The sequence below is a fragment of the Lemur catta genome, chromosome 4 (genome assembly GCF_020740605.2).
Source record: "Lemur catta isolate mLemCat1 chromosome 4, mLemCat1.pri, whole genome shotgun sequence".
NCBI classification, from domain to species: domain Eukaryota; kingdom Metazoa; phylum Chordata; class Mammalia; order Primates; family Lemuridae; genus Lemur; species Lemur catta.
The window spans coordinates 80546641-80574286 of NC_059131.1; the positions used below are offsets into that span (position 1 = coordinate 80546641).

At 39.5% G+C, this 27646-nt stretch overlaps 1 protein-coding gene across 8 annotated transcripts in view; it reads left to right on the forward strand.

The window, feature by feature from the left end:
* Positions 1-26353, forward strand: part of LIMS1 (LIM zinc finger domain containing 1) — a 132517-nt gene extending 106164 nt beyond the window's left edge. For 4 of the 8 annotated variants that reach the window (XM_045550364.1, XM_045550366.1, XM_045550360.1 and 1 more), the window contains exons 2-10: positions 7402-7561; positions 12327-12393; positions 13904-14024; positions 14454-14603; positions 16441-16591; positions 17012-17104; positions 18384-18432; positions 20101-20176; positions 20353-20542. In XM_045550364.1, coding sequence (XP_045406320.1) covers positions 7402-7561; positions 12327-12393; positions 13904-14024; positions 14454-14603; positions 16441-16591; positions 17012-17104; positions 18384-18432; positions 20101-20176; positions 20353-20500 — 1015 coding nt within the window. In that variant the 3' untranslated portion in view covers positions 20501-20542. Of the gene's footprint in view, positions 1-2751; positions 3226-7401; positions 7562-12326; positions 12394-13903; positions 14025-14453; positions 14604-16440; positions 16592-17011; positions 17105-18383; positions 18433-20100; positions 20177-20352; positions 20543-23668 lie in introns of those variants that run through there. The other 4 variants (XM_045550365.1, XM_045550363.1, XM_045550359.1 and 1 more) reach the window with 3 other exon arrangements.
* The last annotated feature ends 1293 nt before the right edge of the window (positions 26354-27646 follow it).

A 27646-nucleotide genomic window follows, 5' to 3' on the forward strand; every position in this document is an offset into this window, starting at 1 on the left:
GTGATGGATAGTCCTGTATCCTGATTGGGGTGGTGGTTACTGGAATCTGCCCACGTGATGAAATGATAAACCTGCACACACACATCGTATCAATGTCGGATTCCTGGTTTGGCTCCTGTACTGTAGGTAATTCAGGTGTCATCACTGGGGACACTGTGTGAAGGAGAATCCCAGCAGGAGGCATGTGTGGTTCCCCACCCTGCCATGCTACCCTTCACTCACTGCCTCATGCTGCTGGTCTCATACTCAGCCTGTCTCTGTCTGTCTCCTCTGTGCATGGCACGCAAGCGCATGTGCGCTCGTGCTCTCTCTGTCTCTCTCTCTCTCTCTCTCTCTCTCTCTCTCTCTCTCTCTCTCTCCCTCCTCTGCCTCTTTTCTCTGTTTCAATGTAACAGAGGGAATGGCCTGAAAAAAAAATGGCAAAAATATTTTCTGTCTCTTTAAAATATTCTCCATTCCTTTTTGAGAACTAAAACCTGCATCCCTGCCTCAGGCCAGTGGTTGGGAACTGCAGGTTAAGTCTTTTGGTATTTGTGCTACAGGAGATGGCTCAGCCCTGGTAAAGACCTGGTAAAGGGAGGTCCTGGGTGGAGGTCACAGGATTGTTTTCAAAGATGAAGAATCCTCAACTGTAGTTGAATAGCAATTGCCTGAAGCTGAGAACCCACCCTTTAAAAGCTCTGTAGTTCTGCCTATTGGGAGGACCAAGGACATTTCAGACAGGAGTCTCCATCCTCCTACTTTGCCAGCAAAGTAATAAACTTCTCTTTCCTTCTCCTCAAACCATTTGTTCTCATTCTTCTGATGTGCCCTCAAGGACAAGTGCTGAGCTTTCTGTAACACACATGGTCATTGTAAAAAAGAAACCTAAAAACTAAAAAATGTAGATAAATAAAAAGGAAAAACATTAAACCATGTGGTTGTTTTATCAACGGAAAAGAAGCCACACTCTGTAAAATAATTCAAAGAGGTTTATTCTTTATTCTGAGCCAAATTTGAGGACCATGGCCCAGAGCCACACCCAAGAAGCCTTGAGCAAGTAGACTCACTGTGGTTGGGTTATGGTTTGGTTTTATACATTTCAGGGAGACAGGAATCATGTGTAAAGTCATAAATCAACACATGGAAGGCATACATTGGTTTGGCCTAAAAAGGTGGGAACATCTCAAGGTAGGGGGAAGGCTTGCAGGTTATAGGTGGGTTTGAAGACTCTTTGATTTGTAATTGGTTAAAGAAATGAGGCTTTGTCTAAAGGCTTGCAATGTTTTAAGCTAAGATAAGGAAGTCTGTTAATCAGAGACAAGCCAGGGAACATATACCCAAACTCGAGTGATTTGTTATGTAAATTGAGGACCTGCAGGTTTGTCTTGCATAGCCTTAGACCTGTTAGTGAGTCACAAAGGACATCTCCAAGAAGGGGAAGGGATGCATGATGAAGCATGTCTGACCTCCCTCCTCATGGCCAGCAACTCAGTTTTAGGGTATCCCCTTGGCCAAGAGGGGGTCCATTCAGTCCCCTGGGGGGAGCTTAAGATTTTATTTTAGTTCACAGTTTCTTTCCTATTTAAAAATGGTGATTCCCTTGTTCTAGCAGCCATAGGCTGTGGACCTGGGAGGGTCCATAGCCCACAGCCTTTGAGTCCCTGACCCATACTCTGAGATCTTAGGTTCATAGTGGGAAGACTTGATCCCATTTTCTGCTTCTGGTCCCATTTTGTACCCAATACCTGATCTTTTCTGGTTAACCTTTTGCTTCCCAGTAATTATGTTTAGCTATTTTCTCACACAGGCTCTAGAATCAGGCTACCTAGGTTTAAATCTTGACTCCACCACCTACTTACTAGGTATGCAATCTCTTTGTGCCTCTGTTTCCTTATTTGTAAATAATGCCTATCTGAAAGGGATGTGGTGGGGATTACCTTATTTGAGGGGAGGCACTTACTGGCTCTTAGGTGTCGTTATTTATAATTATTTCTTGGAAGTCTCAGCTGTGTTTTGTTTGCCTGCTGCTGGTTCCACGGCTCTCCTATCTCTGGTGTGACCTGCTCCGTCCAGCAGTGCACCCTGTGCCTGTTCTGTAGATTTTCTTTCTCAAGCTCCCTTTGGTCTCTTACTTTTGGTGGGATGGCACACTGTGCAGAGGAGACCGGGCCCTGAGAGAGATGCTCAGCCTTTTGTTGGCCTTGGTGCTGCATCATCTTTGTGGTCATTCCTGACATGATTGTAAGAGACTGGAGTGTAGACTGGATGTGGCAAGAATGCCAAAGCCTATAATGGCTTCCTTAGTCATGTCATGAGAAAGGCCCAGAAACATTGGCTCACCTAAGTTACAAGGTCAGCTGGGGTCAAATAGAAGTGTTATAACTAAACTGCAGCTCTTTTGTATTTCCACTTGTTTCCATTCATTGAAGCATCCTTGGACTCTTGCTATGTGCCAAGAGTGAAGTTTCAGAGGCTCACAGACTTCTGGAGGAAGGCAGCCGTAGGGTACAGCTGGCAGCTATGCCCTGGGATTGTGGAAACTCAGGTCAGGGAAGGGTTCAGAGGCTCCTCAGAGTGTGCCAGCAGTCTCAGCCTCACCAGGGAGATCACTGGGATGTGTTTTACAAGCTTCCAAAACATTCTTTCCCCTACCAAAGTCAAGAAGCACAGTGCTCGTGTTGAAGCCTGGTGCCAAATACCCAGGGCATGTGAATATTTCACTCTCTTGGAGACCTAAAAAGCAGCCCTCTCTTCCTGTAGTAGTGTTTATAGCCGGAGTCCACTGGGAAGGCTGCTCTGACAAAGACTCTGTCCCTAGGTTGTGGAGTGTTTTTTAGAACTCACAGAAAGCCTCAGTAAATCCGGACTCCTGTGCCAACTGATGTTGTGCTGCTGAGCTCTTAACGTGAAGCAGCAGTAGCGACCCTGGCAAGCCAGGGCTGACGTGTGTGGGAAGAGTGGGAGTGACCCTGGCTGGGAGCGGGGGAGGCCTGGATATTGTTTCTCCGTCTCTGTGTCCTGCCACTCTCGGCCCTGGGCTCAGAGCTCTCAAGCACCCACGATGGCCTTCCCAGCCAGAGTGCACCCCTGCGTCATCCCTGAGAATGAAGAGCTCCCCGGAACTGTCCTTAACAGTGTCCACGAGGCTAATGGGAATGAAGACGAGAGGGCTGTGTCCAAACTGCAGCGCAGGCACAGTGACATAAAAGTCTACAAGGAGTTTTGTGACTTTTACGCGAAATTGTGAGTGTCTCCTGTCCTGGAGTGGCCCTCTTCCAGATCTTGGGTTCATGAGCTCTCGATCCACAAGCCTTTGTGACCTAGCTAATGCAGTGTTATTTACTGGTCTTTGGGTGGGGGTTTTCCAGCGTAATCTGGGGGCTCTGAGGGCAGCTCACAGCACAGCATGTTCCAGGGAGGCAGAAAGGTTGGCTCGTCGCTTAAAACTTCCACTGGAAACATGCGGATGTGAGGGGAAATGCTACCTTTGCAGCCAGAGTGCAAAGTCTTTGTCTCCAGTAGGTTTCTGAGAGCAGTACATTTTCATTGTGTCAGACGTGAGGGAGGTTTAGAGGTTTTGTTGTTAAGATTGTGATGGATAAATTTGGTACTCTAAAACTTACCGAAAATAAGAGGCAGTTTGAGTGAAACAGTGAAAAATTGAATTATATATTGTTGATAAACATTTTTTGTTAAGTTTAATAATTAACAATTTGAAGTAGGCTAACTGGGTTTCTTAATACTGTCTCCAGAGGATTGAATTAATAAATAAGGAATATTGTGTAACTAGCAAATCAGTATACATGTAGAACATGCTGTTAACTCTAAAAAGTTAGTCTAATTTATATTATTAAATGAGTTTTAGGAAACCGATTTTTTAAAAAAAAGTGCAGAGCAGCCTGCAGAACAACTCAAATAAGATTATGGACTTCATTCATAGTCGTGAGCTTGGAAGTATTGCAAATCCTCAGTTTGTCAAGTAATTGTTAAGGGCATTTAACTGACTAGCTTCTCCATTGTGGAAGGAGGTCTGTTCTGTGTAGTATTGCAGCAGGTGTCCGTCATCTTCATAGCTCATGACCAGCTCTGGTTGAGAGTAATTAGGGAATTGTTATAAAACTGTAACTAATATTTTTAACTGCTTCAACTCTCAAGATGACTTTTGGATTTACACATTTTTACATTTTAAGACCAAAAAATTTGTTTCACATATTACGATGAATGCGGCACTTGAATAATGGAAAGCTACATGACAGCAAATTTGCTGTGCAAGGTCGATTTGTGGATGTAGATCATCTAAATCTGTCATGACTGGCCAGCTATGAAGATTCTGTACTAAAGGCTTTTACATATATGCATTCCCCCACTTACATATTTCTTGTCATCAGCACTTTTTAGTGAAAATCTTCTGAAAAATTAGCTGCTTAATTATAACTAATGTAATAAGAGCTGTAGCTGTCGTTCATGACTTTTAAAAAGTAACTTCTGTCAAATGTAGTATTTAAAAGAGCATAGTGCCAGAGGGTAAAGACAAGAGAGGAAAGGGAAGTGTGAGCAGTTCAGTGGGACTGTGGGATGACTGTTCTGTTTCCTCCTCCCTCCCCCCGCTTGTTATTAAAAGGAATAGAATACTTCTTGAAAAATACATATTACATTATCTCTAAAACTAATTTATTTTTCCTGTGTATGGGAAGTATGTGCTTGTTTTTATAATGTGTCTACCTATTTCCTAATTCCTATGTTCCCCTATTTGAACATTTGAACTTGAATATAAACAGTCCATAGTATGAGTGTAAACAGGTCAGTGACAAACCTTTTGATCTGGGGACCTCTTAACACTCTTAAAAATTATCGAGGTCCCCAAAGAACTTTTGTTTATCAGTATTTATTGTCTGAGAGATTTAAACTGAAAAAATTTTAAATAGTTGTTATTTTGTTTAAAATTAAGCCAATTACATGTTAATAATATTAGTGAGTTGCTTAGATTAATATTTTTATGAAAAATGACTTTTCCAAAATGGAAAAAGCTCAGGGGGAAGAATAGCATTGTTTTACATTTTTGCAAATCTTGTTAACGTCTGTCATAATAAAAGAATTTCTCATATCTGCTTCTGCATTCAACCTATTATAATATATTGTTCTAGATGAAACATGTAGAGAAAATTAGCCTCCCATAGAGATGCAGTTGGAAAAGAGAGGACCTTTCAAACCCCTGAAGGGGTCGTGGTGACGCCTACACATTGAAAACCACTGGTTTAGGTGATAATGAACCAGGTCATTCTAGAATGTCCTTTTCCAACATTTTTGGAGTTCCATTAAGATCATTGAGGTTTCATGAATCTTTTGAGGGGGTGTAGAATGAATAATAATGCCATATATTTGAGTAGCATCTTGTGGTTTCCAAAGTGTTTTTATATACTTTTTCTTCAAAGCAGTACTGAGAGTTACAGGCAGATGTGGAGCTTACTGTGCTTTACCATCAAGGAACACCTGTGGACTTTGGTCAGGAGAAAGGAAGCAGCACAAACCTCTCCGGAGCTTTGCTAAAAGTGCCACAGTTCATCAGGGTGATGGCAAAGCTGGGTAAAGATGGGAATTTTACAGATTTTTCCCGCAACGCACAATAATTTTGGGATGACTAAATATAAATTCATTTTAACATGGGGCTTAGGTCAGGTTTGCCAAGCAGTGAGGCTACCTCCCTTTCTCCTTTATTATTTTTTTTTGTGACATTTGAATTCTGTATTCAAACCTATTATATGAAGTTTTGTTTTGATTGGTGATGAACATGGTATTTCTCCATGGAATTATTTATGTCAAGGGTACAACATAGGATTGCCATTCTTTGAAACATTTGGGGGAAGAAGGCAAAGTACACAGTTGTCTTCTATTGGGTTGGGTGGAAGGTGGCGTAAGTGTGACGACTTTTGCTGAGGAAACAGCAAAACTTGGAAACTGATGGGGCAAGGCAGTTGGTTAATCTGTCTGTAAAGTGAAGACTGTCCACCTGTCTGCCTCATGGAGTGGTTGTGAGGATTCAGGAGAACATTGGTAGTAGCTTTACAAGGTGGATTGATTAAATATCTGGGAGGTCAGAAGCTGCATTGGGGACCAGACATGCTGGTAGGGCTTGTTCTCTAAGTGGGCGTCTGAAAATAAACTTGCCAAATTGCAAAGGACTGCTTGGCTGGTGACTGCTCTGCATAAGGGACCTTCTCTATTTCTAGGACTTTGAGAAACAAAACAGATCTTTATGTGAAATTCTCATCTAATTATTTGCTTGTCAAAGCCATGTTGCTTTTCTTCTTTGACACTGTGCAGTGGTTAGAGAGAGCTTGGGGTCATTTGTTGAATGCCTTCTGTGTGCTTTAGATACTATGGGGTCACTGGTGAGGGAATTACCCAAACCACTGGGCTCAGCGGGAGATACTTGGCTGTTTGGCTTTGCTCTCTTGACCTACAAAACGTGGTGTGTCCCTGTCACGTCCTCTCAAGTGTCTGAAATTAGTGTTGTAATCTGTTTTGACTGTGTGATTTTATGGGGGGGGGGCATGGATTCTAGTCCTATGTCTTCCATTAACTAACTAGCTTTGTAATGTTGGGCTAATCACTCCACCTCTGTGAACCTGTTTTGCTATTTGTAAAGTGCTATTTATAATGTAAAATTCTGTGCTTTTAAGATATATTTTAAACTATTAATATTCAGTGTTTATCTTACAAATTAGTTAATAGGACTGGGACATCTTGGCTGCTTTTAAGAAGTACTTCAACAGTTGCTTTGAAAAGGAGAACCTGTGTCTGAGTTATGACATGACATTCAGTTAACACGCAATTTAGATTCTGTTCTCAGAAAAGAAAGAAACTGGCTTTGAGATGTTGACTTGTGGATTTTTTTTTTTTTTTTTTGAGACAGAGTCTCACTACGTTGCCCAGGCTGTTCACAGACTCACACTACCTCAAACTGCTAGCTTCAAACGATCCCCCAGCTTAGGCCTCCCCTGTAGCTGGGAGTAGCTGGAACTACAGGGGCAGCTCCACCCAGCTGACTTGTGGATATTTTAATAGAGCTATTTATCAAGTTGTAAGCCCAGGTTCCTTGAGGGCAACTCATGACTTTCATCTGTGTCCCTAGTGCCTAACACACAGTAGGCACTCACTTGCAGTGTATTTAACAAGAAGAATGCCAAAAGTGTTAGACAAACAGGATCAAAGCAGGAGGCCCTTACACAACCTAAGATCCTAGGGTAAAGAGACTGGAACAGTTAGAGTACTTAACAAACAAGCAAGGAATTGAACTTTATAGATAAAATATGATTTTTGTGATCAGATATAATTTGCTCATCAGCTTGTCATGTCGTTTGGTCTTAAGTCGAAGAAAAGTTTGACAGTCTGTGATTTGCTGTCCTTTGTGTGTTACAGCAACATGGCCAATGCCCTGGCTAGCGCCACTTGTGAGCGCTGCAAAGGAGGCTTTGCACCTGCTGAGAAGATCGTGAACAGTAATGGAGAGCTGTACCATGAGCAATGTTTCGTGTGCGCTCAGTGCTTCCAGCAGTTCCCAGAGGGACTTTTCTATGAGGTAGGTCAACCAGGACAGAAGCAAAGAGGCACCATTCCCTCCCTCTCCTCCCTCCCTCCTTTTCCAAGGCTACCTCCTTCACTTTCAATTTCATTATCAGAGATTATATTGAAGTGCCAGGTACATGCCAAGTATTTGGTAGCTGTCAGGTCAGAGATGGTGTTATGTATGGAACATGTGGGCAGTGGCTTAGATGGGCTGCCTTTACAGACCCCACCATTTAAATTGCTCAATTCATTTTCCTATTTCAGATGCCACATTACCCCACGACTCTGCCTTTCAGCCCTAAGCATTTCAGCTCAGCACACAAAATCCTTTCAAAATCTTCAGCCACAGTTTTTCTGGCCTCTCCACTCAGGTACTTGCTTGCCTCTGCATATACCTTGCTGATTTCTGCCTCTATGTCTTTCCACCTTCTCAGAGGACCACGGGACATGCTTTCTAAAGGACAGTGTGTGGTGTGTCACCTGCTTCATGACTTCCTAGCCACAAGGAGGCATTCCCATGCATTTATTTTCTAAAGAAGATCTTGTTTGGACATGACCACTTTGTGGAACCATACTGTCTATAGTTAGACCTTCTGTGTATCTGTGTTCTTTTCCAGATGTTTGTTTTTCTTGATCTTCAAGTGTTAACATAATGGTCTACCCTTGCTTTGTAGTATATTCAGTATTCTCACCATTACTGAAAACCCCCTTCTCACAGTAAACATGTATTTGGGGGGGATAGTCTAGGGAAGCTGACCCCAATCTGTAAATGAAGACAAGTTTTGTCCGGATGTACGTGTGTGTCACAGAGATCAGTTAGGTAATTTACTTTTACCACCTTACTCCTTACATATTTGTGTGTATATGTACATCTATCTCTATATGATAATATATGTATGTGGAATTATTTTATAGCCAGAAATGGCTGCTCTTTTAAATTTTCCTGTTCTACAAGGCCATGCCTGAGGAAGGAAAGGTAGTTTACAAAGGTCATTAGTAAGTCAATTGTTTGCCACTCAGGCAGCATTTTCCCATAGAAACAATCCTCATGGGAGTGAAGTTCTCAGGCCAGCCTGCAGAAAAGCGATTTACCCCATCATGGGGACAGGAGATACACAACTATAGCATGAAAGTTGTAATGTGACTCTGGGAAGCAGCTTTAGGAGGTGGGTTAGGAGATGCTGTTGTATTCACTAACACACATTTGTTTGAGCTCCTGCTGTATCCCAGAAACACAAATTGCCTACAACAAAAACCTCAGCAGTGGGAAAAGGACTTTGTTTTCTCTTCCAGTTCTTCCCGACTCCTTCCTGGTCAGTGGGAATCTCTTTTTTTTTTCCCTGCCAGGGATGATGGCTCTGGGAATGGGATGGGCAAGGGACCATTGTGAGGTGGGACAGGAGCAGGAGAGAAGAGGATGGGAGAGGAGCTCCGGGCGGTATGCATGGGGGGCATCAGGCCTAGAGACCCTGCTGAGGCTGTAGTAGCTGGCCTTGGTAAGAAGGAGAAAAAGGAAAGCTCTGGGCTCTGAGGCAGCAGGAAGAGAAGGGGAGTTTGCTGGTGGTAGTGGTGAGTGTTACTCAATTTGGGTAAAGGGACCTAAGGACCCACTTCTGTAGAGTCCTGACAAAAGGCTCTCAAATCTCTAACTTGGCTGCAGTGGGGGCGTGCTGGGAACACTGAAGGAAATCCTAGAAATCTGGCTCTAGGGGGAACATTAGTCTTCATACTATATAAATCCCTTCTTTAGCCCTCCCTGTTTTTCCCTCTTAGGGCCCAGAGGGGTTGAATTGTCTTTGATAACACAGCAGGTTTGAAGCACAAAAGCGATTAGAACCTAATTGGTCTCCTAATACCTGATACAGTATTCTTTCCTTTACATATTATTTTTAAACATAAGATATTTTTATTGAAGTGGGTGATTTTGGCAAAGGCCTCAGGAGAGAGTCCAGAAGAGCAATATAGAAGAACTCGGAGAGAAAGAGTGGCCCTGTTTTCGCGAATATTTTCCTTACTTCCTGGGCCTCCTGCTCCCTCTGGGAGCACCCGGAGCTCCATCCCTCCATCAATTTCTCTCCCCCGTATTGTGTGTTGTTCTTTTGCCTGCCACGGGAATGAATACTACTGTTAAACTGCCTTCATTAATGAGCTCGAGAGCTCGGCCGCTTCCTAAGCTCCTGGTGCCGCGCTGGGCCTGTCAGCCGCAAGGCCACTGGTGCTGAGTCAGAGGCAAAGGCTCAGTAACAGCCTCACGCAGAGCAGAATAAAGCATGACTCATCCTGTCCTCCCGCCCACCTCACACTGGACTATAAATAATACCTCCCTGGTCTATCTGGCGTTATTCGAAAAGATGCTATGAATACCCAGAACTAGGCTATTAATGGGCTGCTGCCCAGCTTGCGCTCTCTTAAGAGTTCTATTTTAGCTGCAGTGTTTACTGTTTAGACCCCTTTTCCAGGCCAGGCATTTGTAAACCTGCATGTGGAGAATAAGAGCTTTCCTTTTGGTCGAATGATATTAGAGAAAAAGCTATCCAGGGCTTCTAACAGATAATCTGCATTTTCAGTTATGTCCAGCAATAAATTGTTTTCCAGAAAAGGAAGATCAAAAACTTCCATTTGAGACACAACTTATGTGTTTCATTCTTTGTCTAATAACAAATGCATCTTTCCCACTCTACACCTTTGTTATTGCTTTTGTCTCATTATTAAAACATCATCCTTCCCTGAGTTCCACTCTAATCTTTCTTTTCTCTGGAAGACTAGCTGTGAAGGCTTATAGGTGGGTCCTCTGCACTCACTTTCCCTTGAAAATGTGCTTCACTTTTACTGAGGAACTTTCTGATAGTTTGGCTTAATCAGGACATTCTTCCCTCTGTCCACAGAGGCAAGTCTAGAATGAGATGCTTTTTTCTTAACCACTCACTAAAAGGTATGTCTGGAGATGGGAGCACTGGTATTTCTGGCTTGGCTGCAGTTCCTCCTAAGAGTGATATAGTAGCAACCAGGATTATTGTCCTTATTGACTCCTTACTCAAGGTGAACTTGAATCCCACTAGATTATGTGGTTTAAAAAGTGAATTTAGGCCGCGCGTGGTAGCTCACGCCTGTAATCCTAGCACTCTGGGAGGCCGAGGCCGGCAGATCGTTTGAACTCAGGAGTTCGAGACCAGCCTGAACAAGAGCAAGACTCCGTCTCTACTAAAATAGAAAGAAATTAGCCAAATAACTAAAAATATATAGAAAAAATTAGCCAGGCATGGTGGTGCATGCCTGTAGTCCCAGCTACTTGGGAGGCTGAGGCAGTAGGATTGCTTGAGCCCAGGAGTTTGAGGTTGCTGTGAGCTAGGCTGATGCCATGGCACTCTAGCCTGGGCAACAGAGTGAGACTCTGTCTTAAAAAAAAAAAAAAAAAAATTAAAGAAAAAAAAGTGAACTTAAAGTCTGTCATTAAGATGGTCATCCATTCCCACTGAAAAATGTAAGGTAGAATTATTGATTCCTGTGCTCTGCAGTATCTGTCATTAGTAGGGAATAGTAGTTTTGCCCTGGGTGTCTCTTATTACAGGACATCATTAATGGTGTTTTCAGCCTAATCTCATCTCTTTCGTTTCATTTATCTTCTCTGAGTCCATACGGCAGTTTGTTTATATCTCTAGCATGGAGAACATTGACCATACTTTATTGTAGATATTTATTTATATGTTTGTCTTCTCATCTAACTTTGAATACCTCTGATGCAAGGACTGTCCAAATTAATTTGGTATCTCTAGTACTCATTTAGTATCTGATGTATAATAGGTACTTAATAAATACAATAATATATATACAATGCTTGGATGGTATAGACTACGAGATAAAATGCTAATGTACTAACTAGGAACTAAGTTAGACTTTTTCTAACATAAACATTTGCAGGCTATACTTCAAAATCTTGGTACTCTTTACTTATTTCCTATTGTTCATTACACAAATATTGTCTGAGCTTTATCATGCCTGCATGCAGTGGAGGTGAATGAAAGAAATGCATTTTCTTTCCTTCCTTCCTTCCTTCCTTCCCTTCCCTTCCCTTCCCTTCCCTTCCCTTCCCTTCCCTTCCCTTCCCTTCCCTTTCCTCCCCTCCCCTCCCCTCCCCTCCCCTCCCCTCCCCTCCCCTCCCCTTCCCTTCCCTTCTCTTTTCTTTTCTTTTCTTTTCTTTCATCTCACTCTATTGCTAGAGTGCCATGGTGTCAGCCTAGCTCACAGCAACCTCAAACTCCTAGGCTCAAGTGATCCTCCTGCCTCAGCCTCCCAAGTAGCTGGGACTACAGGTATGTACCACTACACCTGGCTAATTTTTTCTGTTTCTAGTAGAGACAGGGTTTTGGTTTTACTCAGGCTGGTCTCGAACTCCTGGCCTCAAGCAATTTTCCTGTCTTGGCCTCCCAGAGTGCCAGGATTACAGGCATGAGTCACTTTGCCCAGCCTGTCATCAGCTTCTTAAAGGTAGAGTAGGTGAGCCAGAAACAGTTAAGCACAGTCAGAGGCCAGGTCACCAGTCTCTGAGGTATAACGTTCATCCTAGTCTCAACTCAAGGTATCTTTCCTATACCAACATGGAGGTGTATGGAAGGTACCAACGGATATCTGGTTTTAAAAATCCTGGTAGAATTATAAATTCTTAGGGTAGGACTCTTGGTTCAGAAACATCTTTTCCTTTCCTGTATGTCTCCACTGAATAATTATATTCCTCCTGTGACTGTTTCATATTTGTAAGTTAACAGTACTTTCTCTTTCAGTTTGAAGGAAGAAAATACTGTGAACATGATTTTCAGATGCTCTTTGCTCCTTGCTGTCACCAGTGTGGTAAGTTTTGCTGCTGAGTGTAAAGTAAAAAGTGAGTTTCAAAATCACTTCAGTCACTTAACATTATTAAAGATATCAATGGTAAAAATAGTTTTTGGTGCTCACTATATTAAATAATTGGTAGGTACTTTATCAGTCTTCTTCTTTATTATTAATATGTAACAAATTGGAAGAGTACCAAAACCTGGAGAGAGTTGATTTTTTTATTTTTGAGACAGAGTCTCCCTCTGTTGCAGTGGCGTCATCCTAGCTCACTGTGACTTCAAACTCTTGGGCTCAGGCAGTCCTCCTGCCTCAGCCTCCAGAGTAGCTGAGACTACAAGCCCACGTCACCACACCCTGCTATTTTTTTTCTATTTTTATTAGAGACAGGGTCTTGCTGTTGCTCAGGCTGATCTCGAACTCCTGATCTCAAGCAATCCTCCCTCCTCTGTCTCCCAGAGTGCTAGGATTATAGGCATGAGCCACCGCGCCTGCCAAGAGAGTTGATTTTTAAGGACATCTAGAGTATAGATAAAGGTATTTAGAGAAATAGGACTTCTATTAGTTGGTCTTTTGGAGTGTTCTTTTGTTACCGTAATCTTTTTTTTTTTTTGAGACAGAGTCTCACTCTGTTGCCCGGGTTGGAGTGAGTGCCATGGTGTCAGCCTAGCTCACAGCAACCTCAAACTCCTGGGCTTAAGCGATCCTACTGCCTCAGCCTCCCGAGTAGCTGGGACTACAGGCTATGCGCCACCATGCCCTGCTAATTTTTTCTATATTTATTTTTAGTTGGCCAGATCATCTCTTTCTATTTTTTTAGTAGAGAACGGGGTCTCTTGCTCAGGCTGGTCTCAAACTCCTGACCTCGAGCGATCCACCCGCCTCGGCCTCCCAGAGTGCTAGGATTACAGGTGTGAGCCACCGCGCCCGGCCTGTTACTGTAATCTTTATCTAGCCTTTGGATTTGCCAGGAAAGAGACTGGGAAGATATCAGTGAGGTACTTAAGATGCTTACAGATGCTTAGGGTTTGCTTTGATGGTACAAAAGTACTTGACTTGCTTGCGTTTTAGCCACTGCACCGGTTGCTAATACCTCTTTTAGGTTTCTAGAGATTGAAGAGACTGAGTAGAATGTTTTAAAGGTTTAGTGAAAAAAGAAATTAAATATGGGTTATAAGAAAATATGCAGTAGATTTCTGTGTCAACACTGACCAGAAATAACCAAAAGGCATTCAAGAGAACCCAGTACATTGTTTGGAAAAGGAAAGCTTGTTCAGAGATGTCATAAAACAGCCCAAAAATATGGCTATTGAATCAAAAACAAGGACTCAGGTGAAATAAAAACCATTTTTTTCTAATGTGGTACTTACTCTGATAGACACATAAATAAATAAAAAGTCCCTCTTTATGGAGAAAGCTTTAAACACATTTTTTCCTTACTTTTTTTTCCTTTCTTTTAATAAATAAGGTGCCACACTTATTACTTAGGATTTACAAGTGACATCCTGTGTGTGTTGCTTTCCCACAGGTGAATTCATCATTGGCCGAGTTATCAAAGCCATGAATAACAGTTGGCATCCTGAGTGCTTCCGCTGTGACCTCTGCCAGGAAGTTCTGGCTGATATTGGGTTTGTCAAGAATGCTGGGAGGTAGGAGTTTTCTACCCTTGTTGGATGTGGGTGGACAACATGACTGTTACAGGGTTGTGTGTGTTTTCCCTGTGGGATGTAAGACAGTGCTCTGGGACACTGAGTTTAGGGCTTGGGAACCAAGACACTGAAGTGCATTGACTCTGTAATGCACGCTAGGACAGGGCCCTGCAGTTTCTGTGCTCGGGGCGTGACTGCTCCATGCATGGCTGAGCCACCAACAGGGGAGGCATACATAGATGGACTTTCGTGAAAATCATGTTTCGGGGTTGGAACACATTTTCATGTAGCTTGATTCTTCTCTAAAGCACAGGAGTGATTTTTAAGAAATGGTTTCCTTCATTTCTTTTCAGAGGTATGGGAAGCATATTTCTTTTTAATTATTAGAACAAAACTAAGATTTTTCATTTAAGTTTTGGCTCTGTCTAGACACCTGTGTCGCCCTTGTCATAATCGTGAGAAAGCCAGAGGCCTGGGGAAGTACATCTGCCAGAAATGCCACGCCATCATCGATGAGCAACCTCTGATCTTCAAGAACGACCCTTACCACCCAGACCACTTCAACTGTGCCAACTGCGGGTATTTGGATTTGTTTCTTTTTTATTGCATAAGCAGTGGAAATAAAAGATTACATTTATCTGTATTTCTGTTACTCCGGCAAACCAAATTGTATTTCTCCAACTTTTAGTCTAGAAAATTTTAAACCTACAGAAGGGTCAAGACAATGATATGATGAATACCTTTTACCAGTTAATGTTTTGCCACACATTTTTCACTGAACAGTTTGAAAGCAAGTTGTAGACATAATGACTCTCAGTATACATCTAAAAATAAGGGCATTTTCCTATAAAACTACAATACTCTTATCATACCTAAAAAAAATTACCAATAATTTTTTAATATATCAGTCCACATTAAAATATACCCATTTATCTCCAAAAGTGTGTTTTTCATCACTATGTTTTTCTAATTCAGAATCCAAAGACTAAAAAAAGTCTTATCTCTGTATATACATAACTTTTACAGTTGTAATAGAGTGTTATCTTAAAATGTATTTAATTATATTTATTTAATTTTGCTTGATTTATTATACATCTAAAGGGTATATATTTAATTTTTTATCTTCAAAAAGTTATAAATTATTAGTCTATGAATTTTCAGAATTTGCTACCTAGTATAAAAATTTACTGAAAAAAAGGTCTTTACTATAGTCAGTATGAGCTTACATGCTAAATTACAGAAGGGAGGAGAAAAAACAGTAGATTAAAGATTAAGAAAACAGTTTTGTGGTGTAAGTCCAGCCACCTCTCATCTTTTGTGATTGAATTATCAGTTTATGCCTTACCTAATCTTCTTGCCTATCCTTCCTCTTGCAGGATATTTCTCTGTCCACTTTTCATTAGCGTCTCTCATAGAGAATTATTTAAAACAGATGAAATTCAAACAAGTCCATTTGGCTAATTGGGGCCTTCTCTGGCCAAATTTTTATGGACATAGGATACTGAAAATAATAGCTAATTTGAGCATTTGGAGAAGGAAAATTATGGGCATTTCATTGTTTATTTTCTATTAACCCCTAACTGTTCTTAACAGCTTGTGACAATTTAAATAGCTGTTAATAAATGGAACTAGTCTCCAAACTCCTCAGTTAGTTTGGAAAGGTAGTATCTTAGTCCATTTTGCACTCCTAGAATAGAATACTACAGACTGGGTAATTTATAATGAACAGAAATTTATTCGGCTCATGGTTCTAGAGGCTGGGAAGTCTAACACTGAGGGGCCAGCATCTGGTGAGGGCCTTCTTGCTGTATCATAACATGGCAGAAGGCATCACGTGGATGAGAAAAAGAGGGAGGGAGGGTACAGTGCTGAACTCATCGTTTTATAAGGAACACACTCCCTCCATGATGGCATGAATCCATTTATGAGGGCAGAGCCCACATGACCTAATCACCTCTTAAAGGTCTCACCTCCCAACATCTCTGCATTGGGGATGAAGTTTCCAACACATGAACTTTGGGGGACACATTCACACCATAGCAGGTAGTATTACTGTGTCTACCCTTAGCAATGTGATTATTCCCTGTAGCTTTTTAAGAAAGACAAATGGATTAAAATGTAATGTGATGATATGAGGAGGAAATGATAAATATTGGGGTGGTCATATATATCTGACCTATTCTTGTATCTTATCCTCATTACAAGATACTGATGTTTGGATGGGAATCTGAAACGTGCTCAAGCCTAATAATTCAGGTTACTCTGGTCACCTCTAAAGAAGGAAAAAGAAATTACCAGGGATGGTCGCAATATTATCTTTCAGAACCTTATAAAAAGTGTGCAAGCCAGATTGGTTGCCTGTTCTTTCTCCCTCTCTTAGTAGTGGTATTCAGTTGGGTGTCTTTCTCATGGACAGGAAGGAGCTGACAGCTGATGCCCGGGAGCTGAAAGGGGAGCTGTACTGCTTGCCGTGCCATGATAAAATGGGAGTCCCCATCTGTGGCGCTTGCCGACGGCCCATAGAGGGGCGTGTGGTAAATGCCATGGGCAAACAGTGGCATGTGGAGGTGAGTTGTAAGTGGCATAGGGGTAACCGGTACTTTTGAATGTCCATGGTTCAGGTATGTTAGCAAGATTAGGAGATTCTAAAGGTTAAAGAATACAGAATGCACACTGATTTTGTGATCTCTTAGTAAGATGTAAGATGTGCACTTTTGTTCTTAAATCCTTCTTGAAGCAAGAAGTGTCATGGTCTTCTGCATCCAGCAGCAGCTATTTACAGATGCTATTAAGATGTTCATCTCTTTTCTCGTTTTGTGTTGTTTGAATGGGCTGGGTTGTAAAGTAACCTGTCAAAGACTCACAGACACCTGAAATAAGACTGTAAAAGTATTACAGAGTTACCTATGGCCAAATGAACACGTATCTTCTCTGAGGATAGGTTAAAATATGGCAATTCAAAAGTGACTTATAGCAATTTTTTCCAGCATTTTGTTTGCGCCAAGTGTGAAAAACCATTTCTTGGACATCGCCATTATGAGAGGAAGGGCCTCGCATATTGTGAAACCCACTATAATCAGGTATTTTACTCATATACTTTTATGAATTTAATCTTATCCATATTTTAGCTACAAGGAAATGTCTTAGAAAATGTACGTTTGTCTATAGAGATTTATTTTTAACTTTTTATTTGGGAAATACATTCAGACTCAGACAAATTGTAAAATAAAAAATACAAAGAATACCTATATACCTTTTACTCAGATTCACCATTTGCATCATCATTTGCATGCATTAGATCTTGCTTATATAAAAACACTTACATAAATACACGTATCTTTATATACAAACACATGCAAAGTTTTTTTAATGAAGCATTTGACAGTAAGTTTATCATCATCCTTTACCTGTAAATACTTCAATGTATATTTCCCGAGAACATGAGACTCTTTTATTTAATTGTAGTTATCAGTATTGATACAATAATCCATTTATTTAAATTTTATCATTTGACCCAATAATGTCCTTATAGCACTCCTGGACTAGACCTAGTCTAGGATTGTCATGTTTCTTCTTTAGCCAGCTTCAATCTGGAACATTTCCAGAACCTTTTTAAAAATTTTTGATGACATTTTTAAAGTCTGCAGATTCCCATGCCCCCTTAATAGACTGCTTTGTACTTGGGTTCATCTGCTGGTTTTTCATGATTAGACAAGATAACGGGCTGACACGCTCTAGGCTGCAGCACTGTGCAGGTGGTGATGTGTCCTCTCAGGGCCTTGCTTCTAGAGGGCTCTGTACTGATCTCCTTGACACTGGTGGTCACCCAGGCACAGGCACGGAGCTGGCTCGTATTTCCACCATGAATTACTATTTCCCTCCCTCTCAGACAAGTATTATAATAAACAATTTATGGGCACTCATTTTATAACCATGTAAATGTGCCCCCGCCTTCAATGTAGCACCCCGTGATAATTCTTGCCTGCTCCAGCCCCACACCCCACACTTAGTTGGTTCTCAGCGTTCTGCCTGAGCAAGAGCCTATTTTCCTCTCCCATCTATAGGTTTTTTTCATTTATCTTTCTTATCCATATGGATTTACAGGTTTCTATATTTTTTTATTACTCAATTATTTGGATGCTCAAATCATCATCTAGAAAGATTTTTTTTAATGATGAAAAGTAAATTATTTTCATTATAAGAAGTAAAAACTTGTCAATGAGCTTTTACTAATTTTCTTTACTAGTAGGAAATTCTGGATTTAGATAGTGAATTATTTGTCTTTAAGTGATAAAGAACTGAAATTATATTAACTGTTCAGTGTTCTAAAATTTAATTCTAACATATCTTCATTTTCAGCTATTTGGTGATGTTTGTTTCCACTGCAACCGTGTTATAGAAGGTGATGGTAAGTTTCTGTGTGGATTTTATATGGCACCATTTTAACACAAAAACACTTAGGTAATGTGAAAATTGAAAGAGGTTGGTGATTGCTATTGTTTGAAATGGGATCGTTATCAGTTACTTTTTCTCTTTCTTTGGCATACTTCCCAAGTCATCTATAGTAGTGATATAATATCTGAGAGTTGGATTTGTTACTTGTTTGTGATAATACTTTAGGCCACTGCCACAGTGCTGTTATGCTAGCAATTGTGGGAACTCTTCCTGGTGGACCCTAAGACCTGTTTCTATTTCCGGTTCCTGGAAGCTCTAGAGCAATGTTTATTGGGAACAGTTTAATCTGCTGTGGTAGTTGGGAAGAGTCCCTTTAACCTGCACATGCTAAAACCTGGCAGTTATCAGCAAGCATACCTGGGACTTACCACCCTTGTACTGAGGTAATTAGGCTGGGATGACTGACTGGAACAGAAAGGAAGCAGCTGTGTTTGGTAATCATTACTAGCACAATTCTGCCAGAGACTTCCTGGCAAAGTTTTAAACAATCCTGTTTTCAGCATGATTCATGGTTCTCAGCAGACTTCACCTAATCCAGGAAATACTTTCTGAAACACTGTTCATGTGTAGTTTGTGAAAAGGTTAGTTCAGGAAAACAATCTTTGGTGCTGTTGAAAATAAAACTCATCTTCCTCCTGTGTGAAACAGTTGCCAGGCAAAAGAAGCTATCAAGAGGCTATTTTCTTACTGTTAGCTTTGGAAAAAAGACTCATATGGGCAAAGAAGTTAATGTCTGGACTTTAAAAAATTATTTATCAAGTTCATATTTCTTTGTTGGGCCAATGGCAGTAGGGACAAAAACAGCAGAGAGCGTGCTGATCGGTCAGCACTGTGCCAGAAAAGCTGGCCGGAGCTACATAATTCGTGTGTGCATCACTGTGTTGTCCACAGAGCCGAGGGGGCGTAGTTGTTGGTATGAGATGTGGTATGTATCGTCAATATGCCTCACAGGTTACTTAAGGAGAGAGAAGAATTAATTACAATTGGTCCTCTGTATCTGAGGATTCCACATCTGTGGATTCAACCAATCATGGATAGAAAATATTCTGGAAAAAAATCCAACAACAAACAAAAATAAAAATGCAAATAACAAAACAATAAATTATAACAACTATTTACATATCATTTACATTGTATTAGGTATTTATAAGTAATTGTGTAGGAGAGGATATATGTAGGTTATGTGCATTTTATATCAGGGACTTGAGCATCTGAGATTTTGCTATCATTGGGGGGTCCTGGAACTAATCCCCTGCAAATACTGAGGGACAACTGTATAAATAAAGGTTGAAAAAGGTAATAATAATCTTCCCTAAATTGAAGCCTACAGTCACAGAAGACATAAGTGTTTGGTTTGCATATTTATTTAATAGTGTGAGAAAAATAGTCCTAATAAATTAATAAAATTGATTGACTCGATACACGTTAATTAATGGCACTGAGCTTTTTAGCTATGTTATTCTTTTGCAGGTAAAGAACCTCTCAAGAAAGAGGTTCTTGAGAACCTCCTCCAAGTGACATGGAAATAGCCTTAGTTCTGTTTTAGATTTGGCAAATTTAAGCTGCCCCGCTTCCTATACCAGTGTATCTGTGTGACCAGATCCTTCTCCTCTTTTTCTAGTGGTCTCTGCTCTTAATAAGGCCTGGTGCGTGAACTGCTTTGCCTGTTCTACCTGCAACACTAAGTTAACACTCAAGTAAGTCTATGGTTTAATCCAGTGTGAATCCTAAGACTGAAAACTTTGGGGTATAGAATTTAAAAAAAGAATTATTTGATTCCTTACTTCTTTCTCTTCAGGCCTTCTGCAAGTAAAGTTTCTTCCTTTAATTGTTCCCTGTTCTTTATTCTGTTCCTTCTTTGTCCTACTCAAAGGGATAAGTTTGTTGAAATTGATCTAAAGCCAGTCTGCAAACACTGTTATGAGAAAATGCCAGAAGAATTTAAGAGGCGACTTGCCAAACGGGAGAGAGAAGCAAAGGATAAGGACAAGCAGAAAAAGAAAAAGCCAGTCTGTTTGTAAACTTTTCTACCCTTCTGTCATCATTTTCACTGCTTTCTTCTTTGGTTAGTCCTTTGGAATATGTTTTTGTTCTGTTTCTGTCTTTTGCATTCTCCCTATCACCTCCCACCCTGGCCCCTTTTTGTCATGTATTTGTAGGTGTCAGAGATTGAAATACAAGCATTTGTCCTGTGTAGAGTTGATCCTTTTGCATAGTTATTAAAATTATAAAGACTGAATAAGTTACATACTTAATACCAGCATGTGCTCACATATTTCACTTAATCTGTAGACTCACTCACCTTTTTTTAAAATCATAATATGGTATAGATATCTTTTCTTTTTTTTTTTAAATAATAGATTCAAGGGGAAGAATTCCAATCTCTTAATAGACACTAAGAAAAGTTTTAAAGTATTTTTATCTGATAACTACAGCTTTTAAAATCCTGGTCTTTGGTTTCTTTGCCTAAAATCATTTAATTGATAGATTCTAAGTGTTGTTTGATATTTTTAAAAATGCATGTGTTGTAAGTTCTATATTAAATTCTTTTGCCATGTTTCATATCTAAGCAAAGTCCATCTAATTTACATAAGATATCTGCTCTCTATGATTTTTTTTTTTGAGACAGAGTCTCACTTTGTTGCCCAGGCTAGAGTAAGTGCCGTGGCATCAGCCTAGCTCACAGCAACCTCAAACTCCTTGGGCTTAAGCAATCCTCAGCCTCCCAGGTAGCTGGGACTACAGGCATGCGCCACCATGCCCGGCTAATTTTTTCTATATATATTTTTAGTTGTCCAGATAATTTATTTCTGTTTTTTTGGTAGAGACGGGGTCTCGCTCAGGCTGGTCTCAAACTCCTGACCTCGAGCGATCCACCCACCTCGGCCTCCCAGAGGGCTAGGATTACAGGCATGAGCCGCCGCGCCTGGCCTCTGTGATGTTTTTATATGCTTTCATACAATGTCCATATGCTACAATTTAAGAATTCATTTCCTTGATGTTTTCAAATTCATTATTCCTCAGTTTCAAGGGAAGTATTTCAGTCTTCCAAATTCTGTTGAATTACTGGCATGATTTTTTCCCCCCATGATTACTATTGTGTTTAGAGCTCTAAAAATTTCATAAAGGGGAATTAAAATGCAAACATAAAATGAAAACAATGGAAGGCTTGCTAAGTAGTCTCTCTGAAAGCAGGAGTAAATTTTTTCTTTCATCAAAAAAAAGGCAGTTTTAATAGCTTTTGTTCTAAGTAGATCTTGACAGAAATTAACGCAACTGTATTATTTAAATCAAACTGCCCCCTTGAAGCATTTGATCTGCCAGTTGAAATGTAATATTTGAATTATTGTCAGCATAAGGGTCTCTGTGAAAAACAGCTATAAAATAATTCCCAGTGTGGTGTGTTAAAATAGAAGATTTTTCATTTTATCTATGTAGGTAGAAATTAACTTTGTTATTAACATTGTTCTTTAAAATGATCTTGAAGCAAAAATCTAGTTTAATATATTTGAAAAATACATTAAAAATTATATCAGCAAATTTTATAATTTTTGTCATAGATGACAATGTACCACTAGACTTGGTCCACAAATGCTTCCTAAATATAATTTCACAGATAAGTTAAAAAGTTGTGTATTAATTCAAAATTAAAGACCCCGAATTCAAACAGTAATAAGCTACTGTAATATTGAAAATGCATTACCAGTGGTCAGGAGGCCATCTAAGAAGGTGTCTTCTTTAGGACTGTTTTATAAACAAATTGATAATATGTATTGCTCTTGCTTTTAAAAAGAATAATTGAGTTCTCCAAACAGCTACCATTTACGATATAACCATGAGTGATTTAGTTACATTTGTGGGGGTTTTTTTGTTTTTTTTTTTTTTGAGGCGGAGTTCTGCTCTGTCACCCTGGCTAGAGTGCCGTGGCATCAGCCTAGCTCACAGCAACCTCAAACTCCTGGGCTCAAGCAATCCTACTGCCTCAGCCTCCCAAGTAGCTGGGACTACAGGCATGCACCACCATGCCCGGCTAATTTTTTCTATGTATTTTTAGTTGTCCAGCTAATTTCTTTCTATTTTTTAGAAAAGACGGGGTCTCGCTCTTGCTCAGGCTGGTTTTGAACTCCTAAGCTCAAACGATCTGCCCGCCTCGGCCTCCCAGAGTGCTAGGATTACAGGTGCGAGCCACCGTGCCCGGCCATACATTTGTGTTTTTTAAGAGTGATTAAAAACTTGCTTATATCTCCCTTCCCAACCTTTCTGTCAAACAACCAAAATAACCCATTATGACTTAAGATAATTTTAAAAAAGATTTAAGGTGATTTTTTTGTTGTTTTTGGAGATAAGAGGAAAACAATTTTATAACAGGAAGGATGAAACCTCGTAGCTACTTAATTTAAAATACTAAGTAGGCCAGGCACGGTGGCTCACGCCTGTAATCCTAGCCCTCTGGGAGGCCGAGGCCGGAGGATCTCTCGAGGTCAGGAGTTCGAGACCAGCCTGAGCAAGAGTGAGACCCCCGTCTCTACTAAAAAATAGAAATAAATTATCTGGACAACTAAAAATATATATAGAAAAAATTAGCCGGGCATGGTGGCGCATGCTTGTAGTCCCAGCTACTCTGGAGGCTGAGGCAATAGGATCGCTTAAGCCCAGGAGTTTGAGGTTGCTGTGAGCTAGGCTGATGCCACGGCACTCACTCTAGCCTGGGCAACAAAGTGAGACTCTGTCTCAAAAAAAAAAAAAAAAAAAGAAAATACTAAGTAAGATCGTTTTACCTCCAATAAAGAGATCATTCATACTACAAAAATATAATTCTTTGCTTTAAGTAAATTTATTCTTTAAGGTATTCTCATGACACTTTAAAATGTGATTGAATTTACTTACCTAAATTATATTTACATTAGATTTTCTGTTAACTTTGCACTACGTAAAATGTAATGCACAGTCTTTGTTACACAGATAGATGTATAGGACCAATGTATAAGGACAATTTTTTTGAAACAATATTGTGAATTTTTTACATTTACCACAATAAGAATTGAGACTGGAATTACAATTCTTTAATAACATGAATATAGATATTATCATGTACTGTCTTCATTTAGTTCAGTAAAATTATTTCACATTATTTATATATATATTGAATACATTTCCACTGATTTCTCTTTTTTTATAATTATCTTTAGGAATAAATTTGTGGAGTTTGACATGAAGCCAGTCTGTAAGAAGTGCTATGAGAAATTTCCATTGGAGCTGAAGAAAAGACTTAAGAAACTAGCTGAGACCTTAGGAAGGAAATAACTTCCTTTATATTTTTTCTCTTCTATACAAAAATAAGAGTTTGATTTGATCCACCCTTATTTATAAAAGCTTTATCTCAAAGCAGTTGAGAGCAAAGAGGACCTAGATGCCTACATGAATGGTTTTCTTCATCTCCTTTTTCTCATTTAAAAAAAAGATTGTATAATCATATTTAAAATACAGATGAAATCAAGATTTGCCTTTATTAATTAACCCTTATCAAATTTGTTGACATATAGACTATATAGCAAAAAAATACATGGTCAAATGTTAATCTTAAGGCCCCAAAAATTAAATATAACTTTTTAAAAATCAAAGGAGTCAGCTTTTACATGACTCAGGTAAAAAACAGTGTAAACATTAATTTACTTTATATTCAAAAGAAAATTACCTCCAACTGCTGTTGAGGGAGGATATAGAAAAGAATAATAACCAACGAAGAAAAACAAATCTTATACAATCTTAGTATGTTTATCAAACTAGTAGTTATAAAATGAATGAATACACACATTACTAAGAAAAGGAACAAGTGTATTCAGAACTACTTGATTTGGTTTTTTTAAATGCAATAATTATTATGCTTAGTTTTGTATTTTGCTCTCTTTGTGAATTCTTCCTTCATGTGATTACTTAACACAGTAGTTATAGCTAGCTAATAGTATGTCTTAAAATTTTGTGCAAAAAAATTTATACCAGTTATTTGAAAATACAGTATACTTTACAATATTGGAAAAATGAAGTATTTTTTAATGTATTACAGCAATTATGCCTTCTAAGCTTAACGTCAAATGTGCAGTCTTAGAATAGGACATGAAATTAAATTGTATGTGGCTTGGAATGTATCACTTCAAAAAAGTAAATATATATTTTGGTCATATTACCTTTATAGCCATGCTAATATCTATGCTTTATACATAATCAAACTTGCCTTGCTTTAGAAAAACACATATTTAATCAGGAATTCTAGCCATTTCATACAATACCAACCAAAAATAAGCGCATGGACTGAGATTGGTAAACCCAAATTCATTTACCACAGCTGTAATTAAATTTTTAAAAAATTTTTTTCTCCTTTTTCTGAGGAGACCTATTAAAATTAATTCCTGTCATCTTAATAGAAGAGAATAATGTTGATAAGTGTTTCAGGTTTTCCATTTCAAATCTTAGATTTTATTTACTATGAGTATAAGGTATAAAATTTCACCTTTAAATTGGAAGGGGGGAGTGTTTTAAGGTCAATTTTAGGTTAAAATTAGTGAATTATTTTCATAAAGTTTTATCCTGAAATTTCTGGACCATCCTTTCTGGATAAATTTATTATGCAAAGCAAGCTTTATGAACATTTTTAAAATGTTGCTGCTGTTATTTAAAAAGAAAATTGCCAAGATAGACTCTTAGGGGAAAAATTATTGGTTTTTCCAAAAATCGCTAAAATAGTTTTGCCATAAAATAAATCTCAGGATGCCACCACTCTGCCATTAAAATATTTGTATGCATGCATTTTTTTAAAGTTTTGTGCATGTACTCTACGGAATAAATTCTATTTCTGTTTTTAGATAACTTATAATCAATAATTTTTTAGTGTTTAGAGTTAAAAGAATTATCACAAATGTTGAAAATAATCAATATATAGTTTGTATGTGCTCAGTAGTTTAAAATAATTTTTGCATTTGATAGAAGAATCCAAATCCCTTCAGTGTGCCTTTGTCAGCTAATATATGACCAGCAATGAAAACCATGGAAGTATTTATTAATTATACTATAAGCAAAATAGGACAGGGTTTGCAATAGTCTTGATACTGTGTTCTTGTATACCCCTACACTAGATATACAGAGCAGAAAAGCAAGCATTTGCATATTTCATCCTCACTGTGAAGATGCATGGCCTGAACTTGACTGCTTGCATTTACATTTCATACACAGCCAGGCACTTCCTGTTGTCAGAGGTCCCCCTGCTGTCTTTGCTCAGTCTTCTCTTAAAATACGCATTAATAGTTTCTGGAAGTTCTACTTGCTAAGCCTCTAGTACTTTAGGGTAGTTTATCTAGTAATTTCTTCCTTGATGGGGCTATCATTGGAGCCCTCACATGTGGGAAAGAAGGAAGAAGTTGCAAAGTTTTAAGTGGAATAGAAGACAAACTTTATCTGGTTCATAATATTTTTCAGGAGGCTTGCCCTGGCTGCATGAAAACTCAGGTCATAAGCATCTCTGAGTTTTAAAGTCCTACAAGGCAATTTGAAATAAGTCATTGTTCTTACCAAATTTCTAAGTACTTTTAGCAAGCCTAATATAATTGGGAAAAATGGGTGCAAGTAAAACATTCTTCGGATCATATTCAAAGCCTTAACACTATACGTGAAATAATAGGTCATGTTGCCTCCTCCATTTGCTAAAATAGCCATTTCTAAGTTCAGGAAATTTTGAGGTAGGCTTATAGCATTCTTCTTGTGTTTCATTTTAGATTGTAAGCTCAATGGCAGGGATACTACATCAATAATTATGTTTTCATATAGCAACCATTGCAGTATACTCTTGGTGCTTAATAAATGTTCATAATTATTAACAATAACCTCTGTGTTTTGTTTAATTTGAATGGCATAAACATGAAATACATGTATATATGAAAATTTAGGTGTTCGTGAGTCACCGTGTGCAGTGTGTTGGGAAGATGCTGCCAGGGCATTCCTCTTCCAGTGCTTGGTCCTCCCCTGGCTCGCCACCCGCCTTAAATGGAGATTCCTGGGGGCTCTGTCTGAATTGAGTCTTGCACTCCTTTTTCTCCCCTAGGGACGTAAGACGGGTAATTTTACCTCCGTTTGGGAGCTGTTGTGATGGGATGAGCACAGGGTGTGCAAGATCACAGTGGAGGACCCCAGGGAAGGGTGGGAAGGCTTCCTAAGGAGCTGGATCTTGCTAGATGATCACGTTGTTCAGGCAGGGAAGGAGGCTAGCAGGTGGGCAGCCCAGACCCTCTTCCATTCCTGATTTCTCCATTTCCCATGGTGGCTTCACCATCTATCCCAGCTCCCAAGCTAATAACAAGTTGACTTTGAGTCCTCACTCCCATGACCGCCATCTTCCGCCACCTCTAACTACTCCAAAATCCACCACCTCCACTGTGGAAAGGCCCCAAAACATTTCTGCTCCTAACTTGCAGCTGCTGCCTGCCTCAGGCTGTCCTCACTGTGCACCCGTCAGTCAACTTGCCCTTGCTTATTAACCTCACTGAAGCAGGAGAAAGTCCCAACTCTTTCCTGTGGCACCTGTTAAGTCTGTTTTTCTCCTAATGGCCAAAGTATATGCCACACACAAGTGTTTTCCCAGACCCTGACTGGCCCTTTTGTAATAAATATGCCTTTCTCACTTTTGAGACTCAGCTCAGATTCATCTCATTTGCGAAGTCTTTCCTGATTTCTTCAAGCAACAATTCACTCTCTTTCTTTTTTGCCCTAGTTCCTTGTGTGTCCCTGTGTCTCAGTAGTCATGATGTACATTGTAAGTATGGGGTTATGTTCCCATCAGAAGGTTGGGTCTTTGAGGGGAAGGACTGTGTTGTCTTTATCTTTGTATCCTCTGTGCTAGTCTCAGCGCCCAGTAAGGAGCTTAGTGATTACTGACCAGTGTACGTTATACCTCTACCAGAATCAAGTATTCTGTAAAGCTATTAGAATTGTTTAAAGCTAAAAGCCAGCACAAAGACCACAACCAGGGTTTTCATTTTGATAACACAAATGTCATCTCTTCTTGCTTAAAAAATATCTACATGGGAAATGCCTGTAATAAATATTAAAAGCAAGATTCAAAATCTTGTACAGGATCATAAAAATGTGCAAAAAGGCATTTTAAAAGATGGACAAAATAT